Consider the following 19,742-nt stretch of genomic DNA (forward strand, 5'->3'; position numbering starts at 1 on the left):
CACCTTGAAATCGCTCATGCCCACAAGTTTCCAGGAAAAATTACAAGACAAATAGTATATGGCAAGCAATAATTCGATTATTTGTCCAAAGTTTGATCAATTGTTTTCATCTTTTGCCGATTGATCAATTTTCATTCTTGTCATTGTTGTTGCAGAGAATTGTTTCTTCAACATCTAGCTGGTGGTTTGTATATGGTGTTATATTCTACATAATTAATCAATGGAATGCATAGTTTTTATCTTCAAGAATAGTCTACCTTCTATAATTTGAAGCAACTATTTTTTTATAATATGTAATAAGAGTCTTTTTTCTTGAGGAATAGATTATAAGAGAGTTGAATAAAATATAATAAGATATATAGATTTTCAAACTTTTATAAGTTGTGCAGATTTTCTTGTTAAGAGTGGTGCTTTTTCTACCTCGGAATATGATGTTTACAACTCCCCTCCGACAGGATTATCTGATCTCTTAGCTTTAGATTTGGCGGGAACTTAGTTCCGTAGACTTTAGTCTTTTTTTTTTTTTTTTTTTTTTTTTGTGTGTTTTTGTTCTCTTTTTTTCTTCCTTTGTTTCTCTTTGCTTTTGTAACAAAAAAAAAGGTATATGAAATGTATTATCCTATTCTATGTTTAATGTGCACCGGTAAAAACTAATAGTACACATTGTTCTATTATATTAATCATGAAGTTTCTCTTTTGAAGCATGTGTTGTAGTGTCATTCCTTCTTCTTCGATTGAGGATGTTTTGGTTTAAAAAATTCGACGAATGAAGAAATTCCTTCATTTTTAAGAGATGTATTTTTCGGGGATCGACTAGAATTTTCCAATTCCCAATTCTTTTAACTCTTTTTATGTTTTTCTTTAATTTCTTTTGTCTTGGGTACAACACAACTCTGACTTGTTTTATTTTTCCCCCCTCTTTTATTAATAAATTTTTGAGTGTGGTTGTATGAGATTTGTGGTTCGTGTCAATCTTGTTGAGATGTCTATTGCCACTTAAGATATATTATATTTAATTATAAAATTATCCTTATAATAAAATTATTTTTGATTTGTTGAATAATTTGAAATTTAGATGAATATTAGTTTTTAGTTTAAATATTTTTATTTTAATAGATTTTAGGGTTAAATAAGTTTTCGTCCCTATAAAAATAACATATTATGATTTTAGTCCATATAAAATAAAGCAAGGTGTTTTATTCTCACAAAATTTTTTGTTTTGTTTTTGGTCCCTAACGAAAATAATTTTGACGTGTTCTTGACATTTGTTTAACATAATATGAACATACAAAAGTTGAACATAATAAACAGACATAACATGAACACATTTTGAAAATAAAAGAGTCATAATCTTGACATTCATAATAACATAAATTGGCCATTAGGGACCAAAAACAAAATAAAAAATTGTGAGGGCAAAAAGATTCTGTTTAATTTTTTAAGACTAAAATCAAAATTTGCTATATTTTTAGGGACGAAAAACTTATTTAACCATAGATTTTAACATTTTAGATTATATAAATGATAATATTACATGTGACTTGCAAGCCATTTTTCACCCTGGTAGAGGAAGGTGGTCTTGGTCTTGATGCAATCAGACACATAGTTAATGGGTTAATTATGATTTTATACTTAATTTTAATTGTTTTCTTAGTCCTACAAAAAATTTATATATAATTTTAGTCTTTACTAAAACTAAATTTATTTAATTTTCCTTAAACTCTTAAATTGTTGAATGATTTTTTGGAGACACATTTAGAACATTATAAAAGGTTTATTTACTAATTTTTTTTTTTTTAAGATTTTAAATATGAACTTTTTTAAATGACAAAAGTTCAAGATAAAAGTAACAAAAATCTAGATGTAGAAATTAAATTTTGAATTGTTCAAATATTCAAGAGTTTAAGCATAGTTAAACAAATTTGAATTTAAAAGGGACTAAAATTAAGTGCAGGGACTAAAAAAACTATTAAAATTAAGTAAGAATTATATTTAAAATATCCAAATTTTATAAGGACCAAAAACATATTTAATCCATAAATAATTAATGCTGCAATGTTGAAGGCTTTGTTGTGAGTTCTTAACTTCCGATGCTTTGTTCACCACCAAAAATGAAAAACTTCCGATGCATCTTTGATCTCAATAAACTCTTTTTTGTGGCAAGTGAGGTTTACTTCTTGCAATTATATTTGTATCTTGCAATTTCAATAAAAATTCTTTCTTTTATTTCTTGTTTTCATATTAATTTAGTAGCATGTTCATCATTATGATGTTTAAGTAGATTTTTCTTTGTTTTGGAATTATGGAAAGTAGTATAAGGATGAAGTTTTCATAATTCCAATCTTTTTTATTGTTGTGGGATTTCAAAACCTAATATACATTTATTGTTTTTTTTTTTTTTATTTTTATTTTATGAAAAATCTGGGCAACATTTTATGTTGAAAGATAAGGATGTTGATGAAATTACAAGGTTAGACAAAGGTTTTGAAACATGAGAATAATCTAAATTTTTTTCGGGTAAAATGGATAATAGGATTTAATAGGTCTTAGTAGCATAGCAACCATGAAAATAAGAGGCTACGTTGGTAAGACTCATCTTTGTTTCTTGAAAGAGGACAAGGGTTACTTTTAGAGTTACCTCATTCTTAGGACTTGATCTCCCATTATATTAAAAAAAATATTGGAATTTGAGTTGTTCATTGTTGTGATGAACTCCAACAATTCCAAGATATTTTTTTTGTATTAAATTGCATATTTTAAACAAAATCAAACATCAAAATTCGCAAATATTTGAAAACATTCTAGCAAAAGACTAAGGAAAAATTACATTCAAATTTTATAATCCGAAACATATATGCATTTTAACTTTTCAGATTCTATATGTTAAACCAGTAAAACACAGGATATTCGGTGGTTTACAATGTAATAGGGATGGCAAAAAGGACAAACCCGTCCCGCCTCGCCCCGCCCCGTCAATAACCCGTCTAAAAAGGGACGGAGCGGGGCGGGCCAACAGGAGAAATATGGTTGAAAATCTCACCCCGCCTCGATTTATGGCATGCCGACGGGTTGGCGGGTTGACCCGTCAATCTTTTTAAAAAAAATTATTAATTAAAATCTTCACATAAACAATGTAAAAATATATAAATTTAAAACCAATTTAAAGAAATCTAAATATATAACTAATGAATCCACTAAAAATATAAAAATAATTATTCAAACATAAATTACATCTTCTAAAATTCTATAATAAATCAATAAGACAATGAAAATAAAAACTCCATGAGTTATAAATTAACTAATTGTTAAAAATACAAGGCTAAAATCATAAAACAAAAGTGATAAAATTAATTGATTTTTTCCCCCCAATATATGGACTTGAAAATTGGAAAATTGATTGTGACTTATAAATAAATAAAAAGTGAAAAAAAGAGTTTCTTTTTAACATATCAACCGAACGGGCCAACCCGCCCCGCTTTTTAGCGGGTTAGGCGGAGCGGACACCCTACTTGTGACGGGTTCAAAACCTCAACCCGCCCCGTCAAAAATGACGGGTTAAACGGGTCAACCTGACGGGTCCAACCCATTTTGCCATCCCTACAATATAGGCTAAAGTGCACTTTTCCCCCCTAACTTTCAAAACGTTGCGATTTTGGCCCCCCATGTATGAAAACCACAATTTTGGCCCCCTATGTTTTAGCCCCATTGCAGTTTCAGTCCTTTTGGGCAATTTTGAATTGGTCAAAGCTGATATGTCAGGCCATGTGTGTATATACTAATTTACTTTTATTTTAAATGCCATGTATTAAATTACAAGAATTAAAAAAAATAAATAAAAAACAAAAGAGACTTAGAATTTTGAGTGAATGGAGCTATGCGAAGTTCGGATTGATGAGGAAGCAAAGAAGAAGTGGAGAAGGAGAATCGGTAGCAAGCATTAGGGGAACAACTATGATTAATCCAAGAGAAAGCATGTTCAAAAACCGCAATCCCGAGTGCGCATCCTTCGTTATCATGCACCTCCACGGCGTTGGTTAGCACTGCACAGAGAGCAACTGTGGCTTCCTCCAGAATTGCTGCACCGTCGTAGCTGCAACCGTTCTGCTTTTCTATTGCGGCGGCCATGATAACTGCGCCGAGGCGGACAGTTTCTGCCACGTCGTCATTTTGAGATGTGAGTAAATGACGGTTGGTGAGTAAGTGATTGAGGCGAGTGGAGCCATGGGAGTGACGGTGGAGGAGACGGAGGGCGGTGCGGAGGAGGGAGGAGGTGGAGGAGGAAGGGAGGTGGTGTTCGGCGGAGGAGAGAGGGATTGAGGAATGGGAGGTGGAGCAGTAATTATTGGGATTGGGAATGGGAGGTGGAGCAGTTTCTGCCAAGTCTCTTTTGTTTTTTATTTTTTATTTTTTTTAATTCTTGTAATTTAATACATGGCATTTAAAATAAAAGTAAATTAGTATATACACACATGGCCTGACATATCAGCTTTGACCAATTCAAAATTGCCCAAAAGGACTGAAACTGCAATGGGGCTAAAACATAGGGGGCCAAAATTGTGGTTTTCATACATGGGGGGCCAAAATCGCAACGTTTTAAAAGTTAGGGGGGGAAAAGTGCACTTTAGCCTACAATATAATGACGATAACCTCTTATATTTTTAATTTATGTTGCATTGAATTATGTTGATGTTGAAGTATAGTGCGATTTAATGACAAATTTTTTGGTCTTCTAAGTTTTGGTTCCTTTCAAATTCTAGAAACCAAAACTTCTCAAAACACACTTCAGATTCTAGAATCCAAACAAAACAAAATGAAAAATTTGAAGGGCGCGAGAAGATTATGTGGGCAATAAAAAGTTCTCGGACAAAATGTTTCCTTGTATATATTATAATAATGCAAGTCCAGTCCAATTTTGATAAGGGTGTTTTCTCGCATTTTTTGGGTGCTTAGGATGTTTTCTCTTTAGAGAAATGATATTTGTACAACCAATTTGTGATTGTACAATTTTCTCTCTCATACTCACATGATGGTCTTATCCTCTCTCTTCCTTTTTCTCTCTCCATTGTTTTTGACCAATAAGAAGAAAGAAAAATAAAGTTGTCACTAAAGTTGTCATGAAATGGATGAACAAATATCATTGCTCTTCTCTTTAATACAATCTGTTAACTATTTTTTGGGTAAGTACAATCTGTTAATTTTGTTCAAAAGAAAATATAACTAGAATATCAAATTGGTTAACTATTTTTTGGGTAAGTACACAACCGTGCATGTGATCACAAAATTGGACAGGAGTATGAAATTAACATTATTCATATACTAATTTAAAAGCCTTTTTCTTTTTGAAATTCAAACGTTGACATATCCGTTTAATTGTGACATGTCACCCATTGAGGACCGGGTGCATTTTTTTTCCTTTCAAGTAGCATCATTCAATATTTCTCATTAGATTAAACACATGCAAGTAGCATTACTCACACACTCAATCGTTTGGATTAACCTGCTATGAGCAGACTTAGGTTATTCTGAATATTCAAGTTGATTATGTGATAGACATAGATAAGATATAATTTATCTTTGACGAGGTATACTGATCTGGAATTTATGATTAATAATTTCTATTGGATCCATGTCACGTAAAAATATGGGAAATTATCAATTATTAAAACTCAGTCTTCTACATTGTAAAAAAACGTATAAAAAGTGACACTCTTTATTTTATTACAAATTGTTTTTTGAAGGGATATTACAAATTGTTGTATGTATATATTAATTAGGTCTAATATGATAATCTACTATGCTATTAGAGTCTATTTGAAGTCATAAGCTTATAAATAGTGCTAGTCATGAAGAACATATAGATAAAAAAAAAATAACCTCATGATTAAAAAGATATAATATGAAATTAGTTTATAAAGTGCGACACTCGTTTTGTTAAAATAAAAAGTTGTTATATTTATCACTTTACAAATTTACATATCAATTTTGTAAATATGTATTAGATAGACTAATATAAAAAATTATTACTCCAACCCTTAGACTTTTTCGAATAGATGAAAAAATAACCTACATTTCTTTTAGAAAAAAAATGTTATTTTGTTCAAACAAACTTTACTAACAAGGAAGTCTTTACCTCTAAATTATTCAAATATACATATTGGTAAGTTACTTTATTAACAAGGAAGTCTTTAAAAAAAAAGGAAGTCTTTACCTCTAAAATAATTAATAATAGGTCGTATGGTTTTTTTCTTTGTTATTGTATACGATATTGTAAAGATTCATTATAGTAGTATATTGCATCTTTTATGTATAGTCAAGTTCAAAATAAAGAATTTCATAGTGACTATTTCAACACGGTTAACAATATAATTTTTACATGAGTTATTAAAAAGAAATCACTTATAAGCCGTGATGACAGTCCGTCATTCGCTATTTCTAGAGTCTTTTTTATATGTATTTTGATCACAAATTGAAGTTCACAAGGCAACTTATGCAGCAAAAGAGAAAAAATTGAAGAAATTGAAAAGAGGGCATCGTGTCACGATTACTGAAAAATGTGTCACGATTTGAAGCACATGATGAAGTTCATTCGACATTGGTTAAAACGTGTCACGGTGGCTATTTCGTGACACGATTTTAGGAACTCTAATTTGTAAGTGTTAACTTTTTGTGGATTAATTGGATGGCTATTGGCTAGTAAAAGAATAAAACAAAAGTCATGGTCTTATGAATTAATTGGATGGACCAATGAAAATTGAAGAAGTGCTAAATGGGCCAAGGAGAAAAGCAATCACGTGAGTTGACTTGGAAAGAAAGAAAAGAATTAGGTTTGGAACATTATAAAGGAGCCGCACAACACATCAAAGAAGATATTGACGGCTTGGCAAGAGGCATTAGGTAACAAAAGGGGGCGGCTGATACATATTTCACGTTTTGGAAGGTTTTGGAGGCACGGTTCCCGAGAGCAAGGCTTCAACACATGCACAAAGAAAAAAAGGCATATCAGTTCAAGAAATTCTCAATATCAAAACATTGTAATTTCTTTTATTTATATGCTTAATTCTTTTATCATGTCTAGCTAAATTCTTTTGATTAGGTCTGAGATGAATCTGTGTAACCCTAATTGATTCATGTTGCTGTGAAACTCTATTTATTGTGAATGACAATTTAGTTTTTATTCAATTCAATTGTTCTTAATGCTTTTTATATCCTGATCAAATATAAACATGATTTAGTGAGAACGAATTACTGACCCTAGCTTTCGACTTATACCTAATTGAATTGTTCTAATAAACATGATTAGTCTAGGAATGGATAATCTTTTATTAGTGATACTAGGTTAACGTTCTTAAACCTTCAAAGATTATTAGACCACCTAAGGAATTAGGGGCTGTAGTTTGAGAAGAGGGTTCTATCTCAAGGGTTAGGGGCTGTAGTTTGAGAAGAGGGTTCTATCTCAAGGGATTGATTAGGACTATTTTGTTAACTATCGTGGAACTAGAAAATCATTCATAAAAATAGGTGCAGTATACCAATTAGGGGAACATAGATGATTCGAAAGACCTGATCTCATCTCTCTCTTATTCTTTCCAACTCTATCTTTATATTCTGTTTATTTAATTTTATGCAAACCAAAACTACTGCCTAGGGCAACTAAAAGAAATTTACACATCCTAAATATTTAGCTTATTGCTAAATTGAGATTAACACAGTCCTCGTGGGAACGATATTTTTACTACTTCGATAGTATCTTCGATAGTATTTAGTACACTTGCTAAAATATCTATCAAGCCGGTTATAAAACATTCATACGATTTTTAAAAGGTACTCCATGATAATTTAAAAAAAAAGATACTCCATAATGTCATGCAAAATATTATGTTATTTCCTTTTTTTGGAAAAATTTATGTTATTTCTTTCAAAATTTTAAAAGATACTGACTATCCAGAAGTCCTAGCTCAACTGACAAAATGCCGAAATTGTTAGGCTGGATGCCATGACCGGGGTTCGAACTCCGGTGCCTCCACTTGTGTGTGTGAGTTTTATAATGGCTTTGCCATTTCGTCTATCTACCAAAAAAAAAAAAAAGATACTGACTTATAATCATGTTAGAAATTCCAAGACATTGTCTCATGAGGTTAGTTCAGTTGGTAAGGACAATGCATAATATATGCAAGGTCCGGGGTTCGTACCCGGACACCACAAAAAAAAATATATTCCAAAACATTCATATGATTTTTAAAAGGTACTCCAGATATAAAATAAAACATTTATATAGATTAAATTTTTAGCAGAGGTTCAATTTTTGTTTCATGTGTATGAAAAAAATTGGTTGAAAGAGAAGAACTCATGTTGTGTGTTTTCTGACGGAGATTAATTACCGCTAAACAAGTGAAAATTTCATACCTATATGTTCATGATAACCAAAACTAAAAAAATTATGTTATTTCCCACACTTAACTTATGTCGTACATCTTCACACAAAGTCAAAGTCTCTCACACCATTTGTGATAAACAACTCCTCAATATTTGTTTTATCAAGTTTTTTTAATGTATCTAGTACAAAGTTGCAGCATTGAAAGGGATGGTTTACCTTGTCAACCACACTAACATTTTCTGCTACATTGTTTTGGCGACCCATTAAAAGAGAGACTAATATAAATACCGTTAGTTCTTTCATTTTCACGTACTATTACAATATTTGCTGCAAAGTTAAGAGTGCTAGTGATTTCTACTTTGCAGGGATGCATCTTTCAAATGGTTGTTGCAAGCATGTGGTTATCTTCATCATCTTATGGTTCTGCTGCTGTTTGATACCGGCTGCTGCGCAAGTTATCAATGTCACTGACCCTACTGAAGGTCTGTATGTTTGATCTCTTTTTCTTTTTTAGGTATTTCACGGTGAGTTTGACAGAATCATGATAAACCGTCGTCGTGGATTCTAATATTTCAGATCCAACATAATTCCAAACATACACTAAAATGTTTTAATTTGAATTGGTATGCTCAGTATCAGCATTGAGGAGCATATATGAAAGTTTGAAGGATCCAAATGGACATTTGAGACATTGGAACGATGGAGACCCATGCCTATCTAGCTGGACAGGAGTTGTGTGCTCTAATGAAACAATAGAGGAAAACTTTCTACATGTTACTGAATTGTATGACTTCTATATTTTTTTAGGGGGTATTATATTCCTGTTTTGTTGACATATAGTATTAACATTTACAATTTGATACAATTTTTATGTAAAAAAATAACAAACTTGCCCATCAAAGTATATCTATTATCTTGCGTATATACTTATCGATTACAAAAAAATTGTACCATAGATTAGATTTAAACACACACCAAGATGTCTATTATACAATCCCAACTTATTTTTCTCATTAACTTTTTGGCACAAGGAGGATGTATAGGTGTTCGGATTCTAAAATTCAAAACGCCCCTTATACATGCTTTGAAGTAGGGATCTTCAAATTATAAAATACGAAGTATTTTTTTATTATTATTTTGCATTTTAGAATCCAAATTGGTGAAAAAAGAATTTCTCCACAAAAAATATTGGGGAAACGTCATTTCGTATTATATAATATGAAAATCCAAGAACATTTTTAAGATTTCGGAAAACGTATGAGAAGCTAGTAGGGTGGGGAAAAAAATATCTTCTCTTTAATGCTTATAAAAATTATTCTACCAGATCTTTGACTAGCTATCAATACTTATATTCATCATTCTATATTAAGTTTGTTTGTTTTTGTTAACCATAGGGAACTACTGAAATTGAACTTGTCTGGAGAATTGGCACCAGAAATTGGCAACTTAGCTTATTTGAAAATATTGTAAGGCTGACTTTGAACTCAAGATGTTAAAATGAAATTTTGAGTATAGATTTTACTCATTTGAGTGTTTCCACCAATTTGCAACTATTAATTTCATTTTTCCTTTGATGATGATGATAATAATAATATTTACTTTTTCTATTTATTCTAAAGGGATTTCATGTGGAACAATATAAGTGGGACAATTCCTGTGGAAATTGGCAATATCAAAACTTTGGAACTCTTGTAAGTTGAGCCTTCAATTCTTTATAGTATAACATTTGTTTTATTAACATTGTAAATTCTCACTTTTGTAAACATAGTAATATATACAAGTACATGTCACAAACTTCCTTGTCATAGTGTGAATTTAGAATTGTATCTTCTAAATAAATTGGTTGAATATAAATAACGGTTCAAGTTGGATGATAATTAACAAATTCAAATGGTGTCATAAATAAATTAAAGAGCAATGTTTTTATGACTTCTGATCGAACGTCAGATTACTAAAATTTCATTCTTTTAAGAATCGGAGGACTAACAATAAAAAAAGACTAAACAACATCGTTAAATACTATTTTATTTTATGCAGATTCCTAAGTGGAAATGAATTAACAGGACAAGTGCCAGATGAACTTGGCTTTCTTCCAAATCTACGTATAATGCAAATTGATGAAAACAAATTATCAGGACCTATACCTTCTTCATTTGCAAATTTGAACAAAACAAAGCATTTGTAAGTTTTCCTTTCCTATCTTTGTTATTTTTATTTCTCTATCTTTGTAATTTTTTTAGCAACTCTATCTTAGTTATTATTACCAAAAATTGAAAATAAAATAATTAATGTTTTATTTTTTTCCCTTAATATTGGAACAGTCACATGAACAATAACTCCCTTAGTGGTCAAATTCCACCAGAACTTTCCAAATTACCAAGCCTTATTCACCTGTAAGTTGGTATTTGGATATTTTTTAACATGATTTGCAATCATTAACATTTAAATTTTAATTACATGCTTACATTATATTATTTTGTTCACAAAATGTTTACCTTGATTGCAGCCTTCTTGACAACAATAACTTATCAGGAATTCTTCCACCTGAGCTATCCAAGATGCAAAACTTGTCTATACTGTATGGTTTCTTATTCTGTATATAATGTTTTTGATATAAAGGAAAGTTTATGTAAGAAGAGTATAATGGCATAAGAAGAGTATAATGGCACATTAGGATGGAGAGAACTTTAAGATTAAGTGTAAAATACTTTGGAGTGATGATCTTAATTACATAAATTAAAACAAATATACGTGTAAAATATTGGTAATACAATAGTGTTATCGACAAATCAAATAAATACATATCCCTTAAAAAAAAAAACATCTTTTTTCAGTGAAAAAATAAGAGGAATGATATTTGTACAACCACTTTCTCACAACTTTTTTACAACTTTCTTTCTCATACTCACATTATCCTCTTATTCTCTCTCTTCCTTTTTCTCTCTCCATTGTTTTTGACCAATGAAAAGATAGAAAAAAGAAGTTGTCGCAAAAGTTGTCTCATATGGTTGTTCAAATAACACTACTAAAAAAATAAACATCTTTTAGAAAATAAAAATAAAATTGATGGGGACATTGTTGTATTATATATAAGGTCGAGGTTTTAACGCTGAATTCTTCACTTATTCAATTATAACCACTAGATTACTCAAAAAAAAAATAGAGAGACCCAAGTGCGAAGAGGCGTCAAGGGACGCAACATCGTCCATTAGTGTTGATTTCGTGTCATGCTTAGTGGTATGTTTGATTCATGATGAATTTGAAAAAATCTCGCCAAAGGGTTGTGATTTTGCAAAAGTTATACTTTAGAGCTTGAATAAATTTACGGTTGACCAATGATTTTTTCAAGCTCATTGTGATTCTAAACTTACACTTGTATTTCGCCGCCCCATAAGAAATTGAAATAGAGTGGCATGTTAGAATAAGTTGATTTGAGCTTATTTACTCACATAAGCACTTGTGAGACTATCAAAGAGAGTTTATAAATGCTTATGCTATAAATGATAAGCGCTTATGCTATAAATGCTTAATTAAACTATTAATCTAAACAAGGCTTAAATTAGCACAATATACAGAGGGAAGTAAGAAAATATGTAACTTAAAATATATATTTTTAAAGGTTGAAAGGATATGTAACTTAAAATCATTATAACTTGTGCAATGGTGTTGATTTATGTTTCAAATTTGAACTCTATACTGACTACAAGAGCTACAAAGCTATGACTTTTTTTGTTGCAATTCCATTTGAATCTTTGGTTGTGAGAAGTAAAATTGCCAAGAGATGTGATGGAAAACAAAGGATTAAATTATTTGTCAATGGAAACATGCTTATAAATAATTTGCTTTGATACGTAATTCTTGTAGTATAACCAGATTCTTAGTGTTGTTTTGGATTATTTTTTTGCAGCCAACTTGACAACAATAACTTTGAAGGAAATAGCATTCCAGATTCTTATGCCAACATGTCAAAATTGGTGAAGTTGTAAGTCAATATTGTGATCCCTTATCTATAAGTAGATTTTGCATGTTTTTGCAAGTTGAAGGAATTGATTTGAAGTTCTAGAGCCTTTATTTTAATTTTTATGTGTGAAGTACCAATTTGAGATGCTAAAATCTTTGTGATTAATTTCTCATACTATATAAGAGAAAGGTTTGGAGTAAAGTTTGACCATCTCAATGTTGTTTGTTTCTTGGTACTATTAGGACCCTTAGGAATTGCAACTTGCAAGGACCAATTCCTGATTTTAGCAAGATACCACACCTCCTTTATATGTAAGTTCTAGACAAATTGAAAATTTTGATGTATTTTTTTGAAATAAACACTCTAATTGCATATTATTGTTCATATTTCAGTGACCTTAGCTTCAATCAATTGAGTGAATCAATTCCTCCTAATAAGCTTGGTGAAAATATCACAACCATGTAAAAATCTCTATCATTTTAGTCATTTTTCTCTATTTTTTATTGTTCAAGATAAATGTACTTCTAATTTATGACTATTGGGGTTATGTGCAGTATTTTATCAAACAACAATCTTACTGGAACTATTCCATCCTATTTTTCTATTCTTCCACGTCTTCAGAAATTGTAAGTTGTTTTCATGTTTTATTCTTTCTTCTACATGAAACCATGTTATTATCTTATACATCTTATTTAAATCATTCTTTGTGTTAGGTCACTTGCAAACAATTTATTGAGTGGAAGTGTTCCTTCCAACATTTGGCAGAACAAGATTTCAAATGCTGCTGAAATATTGCTATTGTAAGATGTGAAATTATAAATTATACAATATTTCTCCTCTACCTATATAGATTTTAGCTTTTGATTTTCTGATCATTGGTTTCTAATCTTGCAGAGAGTTGCAAAATAACCAATTTGTAAACATATCAGGCAATACTAATCTTCCTCCAAATGTCACACTCTTGTAAGATTCTCTAAACTTTTTATGAAGTTCATGCAAAAATCATAGTAGTGATAGTAGAAACTTCCACATTCTTTTGTCTCATTTTGTGAAGGCAAAGAATTGAACATTAGATTACTGAATTTCAGGCTTGATGGGAATCCACTATGCTCAGATAACACACTGAATCAGTTCTGTAAAGTTGAAGGAGCTAGTATTGACACAAATGGCACGTCTCCGACAAACTTCAGTGACCCTTGTCCCACTAAAAAATGTCCACCTCCTTATGAATATTCTGTTAATTGTTTCTGTGTGGCTCCATTGATTTTCGGTTATCGACTCAGAAGTCCTGGTTTTTCGTATTTTCCCCCGTATTTCAATACTTTTGAGGAATACTTGTCTTCTAATCTAAAGATACATCCCAATCAAATAAGCTATACGTTTGAGTGGCAAGTAGGACCTCGAATCCTAATGATCTTGAAGCTTTTTCCGGAATATGTTGATGAAAATAGTTCTCATATTTTCAATACAAGTGAGGTCCAACGGATCAGAAACATGTTCACTGGATGGACCATTCCTAACCGTGATTTGTTCGGGCCTTATGACCTTATGGATCCCGTTCCTTATAATAATGGTAAGTTTCAAAAACTTTTTCAGTTTTCATGGAAGCTTTTTCTCGTACGTTTGCCCTCATAATTTTCAATATTGTTGCAGGGACTGACACCTCTTCAAAATCAGGCATAAGCACGGGTGCATTGGTTGGTATAATATTAGGCTCAATTGCATGTGTAATTTCGCTGTCTGCAATTTTTATTCTTTTAATCTTAAGAGTAAGATTAAGACGTCATGATGCAATTTCCAAACCACGTCATTGTGAGTTTCTCCTTACTATGAATCAACTTCTTTCACTCGTCTCAAGTTAGGCCCTTGTCATGATAAAAAATCTTGATGTTATTAATTATGTGCTACTCTATCTTTTACTAAACCAGATTTGAAAACTATTTATCTTTTATCATTATTCAAGTAGTCTTAGTTAATGTTTCACATTAACCTTTGACAATGTCATTTGGTATATTATTACAGAGTTTATTAATATAGATTTTTATTCACAGCATCTAGGATATCAATGCAAATTGATGGGACAAGGGCTTTTACTTATGAAGAATTGTCTTCTGCTACAAGAAAATTTGACAACAATGCTCAAATTGGACAAGGAGGCTATGGGAAGGTATATAAAGGTATTCTTTCGAACGGGACTGTGGTTGCCATAAAACGTGCACAACAAGGATCGTTGCAAGGTGAGAAGGAGTTTCTTACAGAAATATCAATACTATCAAGGATACATCACCGTAACCTTGTAGCTTTGATTGGATATTGTGATGAAGCAGGTGAACAGGTAACATATTGTTTCAAAATTCATAAACTTCAACACTTGCTAGATTTCATTTTTATATTTAGCATCATTGTGTTGGATTCTGAATGTAAGTTTCGGAGTTTTAACATTCGAAAATTCCATTGACTTGCAGATGCTAGTTTATGAATTTATGTCGAATGGCACACTAAGGGACCACCTTTCTGGTACATCATGTGTTTCATTTTTCTAATTTACTTAATTTGTTACACATTTTTTTAGTTATTGCATTTTACTGATTAATAACAAAAGAGCTTATATATATATATATGAATGTTTTATTTTTATATCTCTAACACACCTTCTCACACAAGACCTTTTTACATTTTGGACATGGACAATGATATTTGGATATTGTTATTTCTTTCTTGCTTCTCACAGTGTCCCTAATTCTTTGTTACAGTTACATCAAACAAACCTTTGACCTTTGCTATGAGATTGAAGATAGCATTAGAGTCAGCTAAAGGTCTCATGTATCTACACACAGAAGCCGATCCTCCAATATTTCACCGAGATGTTAAATCCAGCAACATATTATTGGACTCTAAGTTCACTGCAAAAGTTGCAGATTTTGGGCTTTCACGACTTGCACCAGTTCCAGATATGGAAGGAATTGTTCCTGGTCATGTATCTACTGTGGTAAAGGGAACACCGGTAAGGCTTTCATAATTGGATTTGACTTTTCTAAATTGCGCATGTTTATATTAAGTACAGAATTTAGCAATATTTTTGTCTTTATTGTTCTTTCATTGTTTTAAATATGCAGGGTTACCTTGATCCAGAGTACTTCTTAACTCACACATTAACCGACAAGAGTGATGTTTTTAGTCTCGGTGTTGTGTTTCTGGAACTTTTGACTGGGATGCAACCTATCTCACATGGAAAAAATATTGTTAGAGAGGTATTTGCTTACTACTAGACTTAGTTTCCCTCAACATTCCTTTTGTCATGTAGATATTATTGATTTCTTATCTCTTGAAATGTCAAAATAATACCGGAATTGGATTCTCTGCAGTCACGTAGTTAGGCAGTCACATATCTCGACCATATGATAGATATCAGATGTCTTATATTTCGAGTTGTATTATAGAGCTTATTATGTGAAGTCGAATATGACTCGTTTAATCTTTATTCAATGGCTGAGATTCCTTGATAGCATGCTTCTCTTCATTTTAGGGAATTCAGGTTAATTATTGAGTGCTTGTCACTAACACTTCTCTAAACCCTTTTCAGGTTAGTGTTGCATATGAATCGAGCGAGATATCATCATTTATTGATGAACGCATGGGGTCTTATCCATTTGAGCATGCAGAGAAGTTTTTAAATTTGGCCCTAAAGTGTTGCGAAGATGAGCCAGAGCCGCGTCCTAAAATGGCAGAAGTGGTTAGAGAACTTGAAGATATTTGTTCTGTGATGTCAGATTCAGATGCCATGAGAGATTCATCTACAAGCAGTGGTGGCAAAACAGTTAGCTTTGTAAGCAGTACAACTTCTTCATCCTCAACCATAAAGACTACTTTTGTATCAAGAAATGTATAATGCACCTTTTCAGTAGAGTAATACTAAACATCAAGCCCATATAGAACTACAAAAGTTGAATACTATTAGCTTTAGCAATAATGATTGATTTAGTGTGTGTTTTATTATTATCCTGCAAATTAAATGGTGAGATCATATGTAAATACATTAGTTTCTTTGAGAGATTTCCAAAATATATGTTTGGAAGATTGCATGTTTATAATGGTTGAATAAATATAAATTTGTACATTTGAGACATGATTGCAAATGACTAAATGATTTGGTTAGTTGGTATAAACCTTATGGAAGGGGTTCAGATAAATAATTTATCCAACTCGACATCATTTTATAAGTGATTCATGAATAACCAACAGATCAATACAAAATGATAGTATGTCCAATACAAGGTGTTTAGCCCTAGACATGGTCGCCTTAGTTAAGGTATGAACAAGATCAACTTCATTTGCTCGTTGTTGATTAAACTTAACTACAAAGTTTGAATGACTATGAATAGTGGACCTACGAGTTAATTTTACACACTATTGGATTGGGCGTTAATTTTCACCCATTCTCGTTGCTAAAAATTTCACGTTTTTTGAATTGCACTTCTACAAAATTATAGTCTGAAAGTGCACTTCAAAATGACATAATATCGGGATATTTTCTATGTATACATTTAAATATATGTGCCCTCCATCTGGTAGAAGCTATCTTCCAATAACACAATTTTTACAGTAAAAACCTACCGAAACAATGTTCTTCCGATTAGCAATATGGGGGCCTAAACAGAATTTCTCAAGAGTTTCTTCCATGGGACTTGGCACTGGGCTTCAGGCCCATTCCGAAAACATTTTGATATCTAAAACTTTATTGGTACCCCTGCGCATAGTTCCTATACTCCTTCAAACTCTTTTTTTTTTTTAGATAGACAAAATGGAAAATAGACATTAAAATTCATAAACATAAGTTGAAAGATCGGAGTTCGAACACCAGTCATGTCATTTAGCCTAACAATTCCGACATTTTTGCTAGTTGAGACATGACTTGTGGAACAAACTCATTAAAATTACGAGAAAAAAAAAATCATTCAACTATTTTAACAAGAATTTAATTTACAAAATTTCTCTAAAAAATTTGGAATTTCAAATAATCAAAATTTTTGGATTTTTCACATTTAAAAAAATTCATAACATCATAATAAAGTTAGTGTCGACCATGACCAACGCTACAAGTAAAAACATCATAATATTGTTTATTGCTACTCATTGTTGGAACTAGTTTCTGATTTAGCGTCGCGTATGACCCACACCAACTTTTCTAAAATTAATGTGAAAATTCAATTATCTTCTAACTTTATAAAAAAAATATAGAATTTCAAATATTTGAAATCATCATAATATAGTTTTTGTCTCAAATGTTTACTGTGAAAAATATAGAGGGTGTAAAACTTGGATTTTGTGAACATTGTGCTTTTTTCTTAAAAAAAAAATAAAAATGAACATTGTGCTTTTCTTCATTTTAGTTTTTGAAACAATAAATATCACATCATTAACAGATTTTTCCATGCTAATCATGAGATCGTGGGAATAGCTAGAGTGGGAAAGCAAACCTCGAAAGATTTTTTTTTTTTTTAAGATAAATAATTGAGGTGTCCGGAATTCGAACCCGACCACTATATATATAATAATACATGTCCCCTGCTAACTGAGCTATGTACCCCACGAAAGAATTCTAGAAGCGATTAATTAATTAATTACACAATATCCATATCATTTTGATGGCACGATTGAGAGGGACCACTATGTATAAGTATATGAAAGAAATTAATTGGACACATTTGCTTGTACAATCTTATATGGCTGCATCTTAGTTTGAAATTAAATCCCAATTTAATTTTGATTTGTGACCAATAACCAATCGCAAGAATGTAGTAACAAATTTTTCTCAAACATTTGTGCAATATTAATTAAATGCCTGTGCAGTGGGACATAGGATAAAGACTACCTGTCCATGTTCTAAATTGGATTTGATGTTAATATGGAGAAACATCATGTCTTTAGGATCAGCCAGTTATTATAAGGTGGCTTATTGTGATATTATATTATTGAATCAAGTTGGCATGCGATGGCAACAATTATGATATGATTTCTCCATGTTAATAGGTACTAAATACTCTTTTAAAAAAATAAATAAGTACTAAATAATAGTAATCTAGAATTTGAGATCAATAATTCAAACTATATCAACTACTTTTTGGTTTTGGTGCATCATACCAATTAGGTATCCTCCTCCATTCACATTCATCAATTCAAATACCGGCTGTATACTTGATTGGGAAGAAGCTCTGACTGAATTAATTTGTTCCTATATTTAAGTAGAAGAGGAGGGTTGATTGAAATGAAATATCGAGGGCTATTTAACAAGTGCCTTTATAAATGTTATTTGTTAGCATGATCTAATATTAAATTTGATCCATTAAACCGTCAAAATCAAAGTTTGAATTGAGTATACTAAGTTCTAAGGATAAAAAATTGAGTATACTTTTTTTGTTGTTACAAGGCTAAGTAAGAAGAAAATAAAGAAAAGAAAAAGGATTGCATACTCAAGAAGAAGGTCAAGCATATTCTGGAGGCTCGATTGAGGAGAAGCGTAAATCAAGTGGTCAACGTCAAAAGAAATACCAAGTTTGGAAAAGAAATCATCACATCGATTACCTTCTTGAAGAATGTGGATGATTCTAAAGTGGCTATTTTCTCGTAACATATTTTTAATGTCTTGAATCAACACCACATGCTTATGAAACTTGTTTGAAGAAGACTCAATGAGTTTGATCCAAAGTGAAGAAGCAGTATAACAGACCGAGTTGTGAATGCTCATACTCTTTACAAGAGATAAATCATGATGAATGACATGAAACTCAACTTGAAGAATGTATGTTGATTCTGAATTATGTCGTGATAAACTAGCACGCCACACATATGAAGAGTTACAAAGGATACCACCGTAGCCATCCATAATTGGATTGCCAAGGCAACTTCCGTCGACATTGATAACAGTGCAGGAAATATTAAGAGTTCAGTTTGTGGATTGTGCAAACAACTGTGAATCGTGACAACCATGCATGGATCGTGCAAGCAAGGTGAGATGATAGACGGATATGGTTTCGTGGCCAAGGCAGGGTGAGTACGGTTCCTCCAGGGCCACCAAGTGCTTGCAACGAACAAATTTTTATAATATTTTAAAATGAGTTGATACTTTTTCAAATAACTTCAATTGAAGTTACCATATTTTTTAAGGTAAAATAAGTTTTGGTCCTATAAAGATCTCAAATTTTGTTTTAAATCTGTCTAAAAGTTTTGAATAAGTTTTGACCGCCCAAAAGTTTTAGTTGAGTTAGCACTAGAGTCTGCATTTTCTAACAAATTTTGTAGGTAATTTATCTTTTTTTTACTCAATATTATCTATGTCTATATTAAGCAGATAACTATATCATGATAAATTTTTGCGAATACCCGATGTATCTATTATTCCTTTAATTC

At 31.4% G+C, this 19,742-nt stretch overlaps 1 protein-coding gene across 1 annotated transcript; it reads left to right on the forward strand.

The window, feature by feature from the left end:
* Positions 1–8,659: 8,659 nt before the first annotated feature.
* Positions 8,660–16,464, forward strand: LOC11410297 (probable LRR receptor-like serine/threonine-protein kinase At1g06840). The gene is made up of 20 exons (XM_039831352.1): positions 8,660–8,856; positions 9,008–9,158; positions 9,769–9,840; positions 9,994–10,065; positions 10,412–10,555; positions 10,696–10,767; positions 10,881–10,952; positions 12,282–12,356; positions 12,578–12,646; positions 12,728–12,796; positions 12,890–12,961; positions 13,049–13,135; positions 13,230–13,298; positions 13,424–13,908; positions 13,989–14,147; positions 14,387–14,670; positions 14,801–14,852; positions 15,089–15,339; positions 15,452–15,586; positions 15,919–16,464. The coding sequence occupies exons 1-20, from the start codon at positions 8,742–8,744 to the stop codon at positions 16,222–16,224; spliced, it is 2,811 nt and encodes a 936-aa protein (XP_039687286.1). The 5' UTR covers positions 8,660–8,741; the 3' UTR covers positions 16,225–16,464.
* Positions 16,465–19,742: the final 3,278 nt, after the last annotated feature.

Source organism: Medicago truncatula, chromosome 3 (assembly GCF_003473485.1).
Source record: "Medicago truncatula cultivar Jemalong A17 chromosome 3, MtrunA17r5.0-ANR, whole genome shotgun sequence".
NCBI classification, from domain to species: Eukaryota; Viridiplantae; Streptophyta; class Magnoliopsida; order Fabales; family Fabaceae; genus Medicago; species Medicago truncatula.

Coding starts and splice junctions, on each gene's coding strand:
- LOC11410297 (XM_039831352.1), top strand. CDS start 8,742: ATGCATCTTTCAAATGGTTGTTGCAAGCATGTGGTTATCTTCATCATC. Junction 9,841..9,993: donor TTAGCTTATTTGAAAATATT/GTAAGGCTGACT, acceptor TTTATTCTAAAG/GGATTTCATGTGGAACAATA. Junction 10,066..10,411: donor ATCAAAACTTTGGAACTCTT/GTAAGTTGAGCC, acceptor TATTTTATGCAG/ATTCCTAAGTGGAAATGAAT.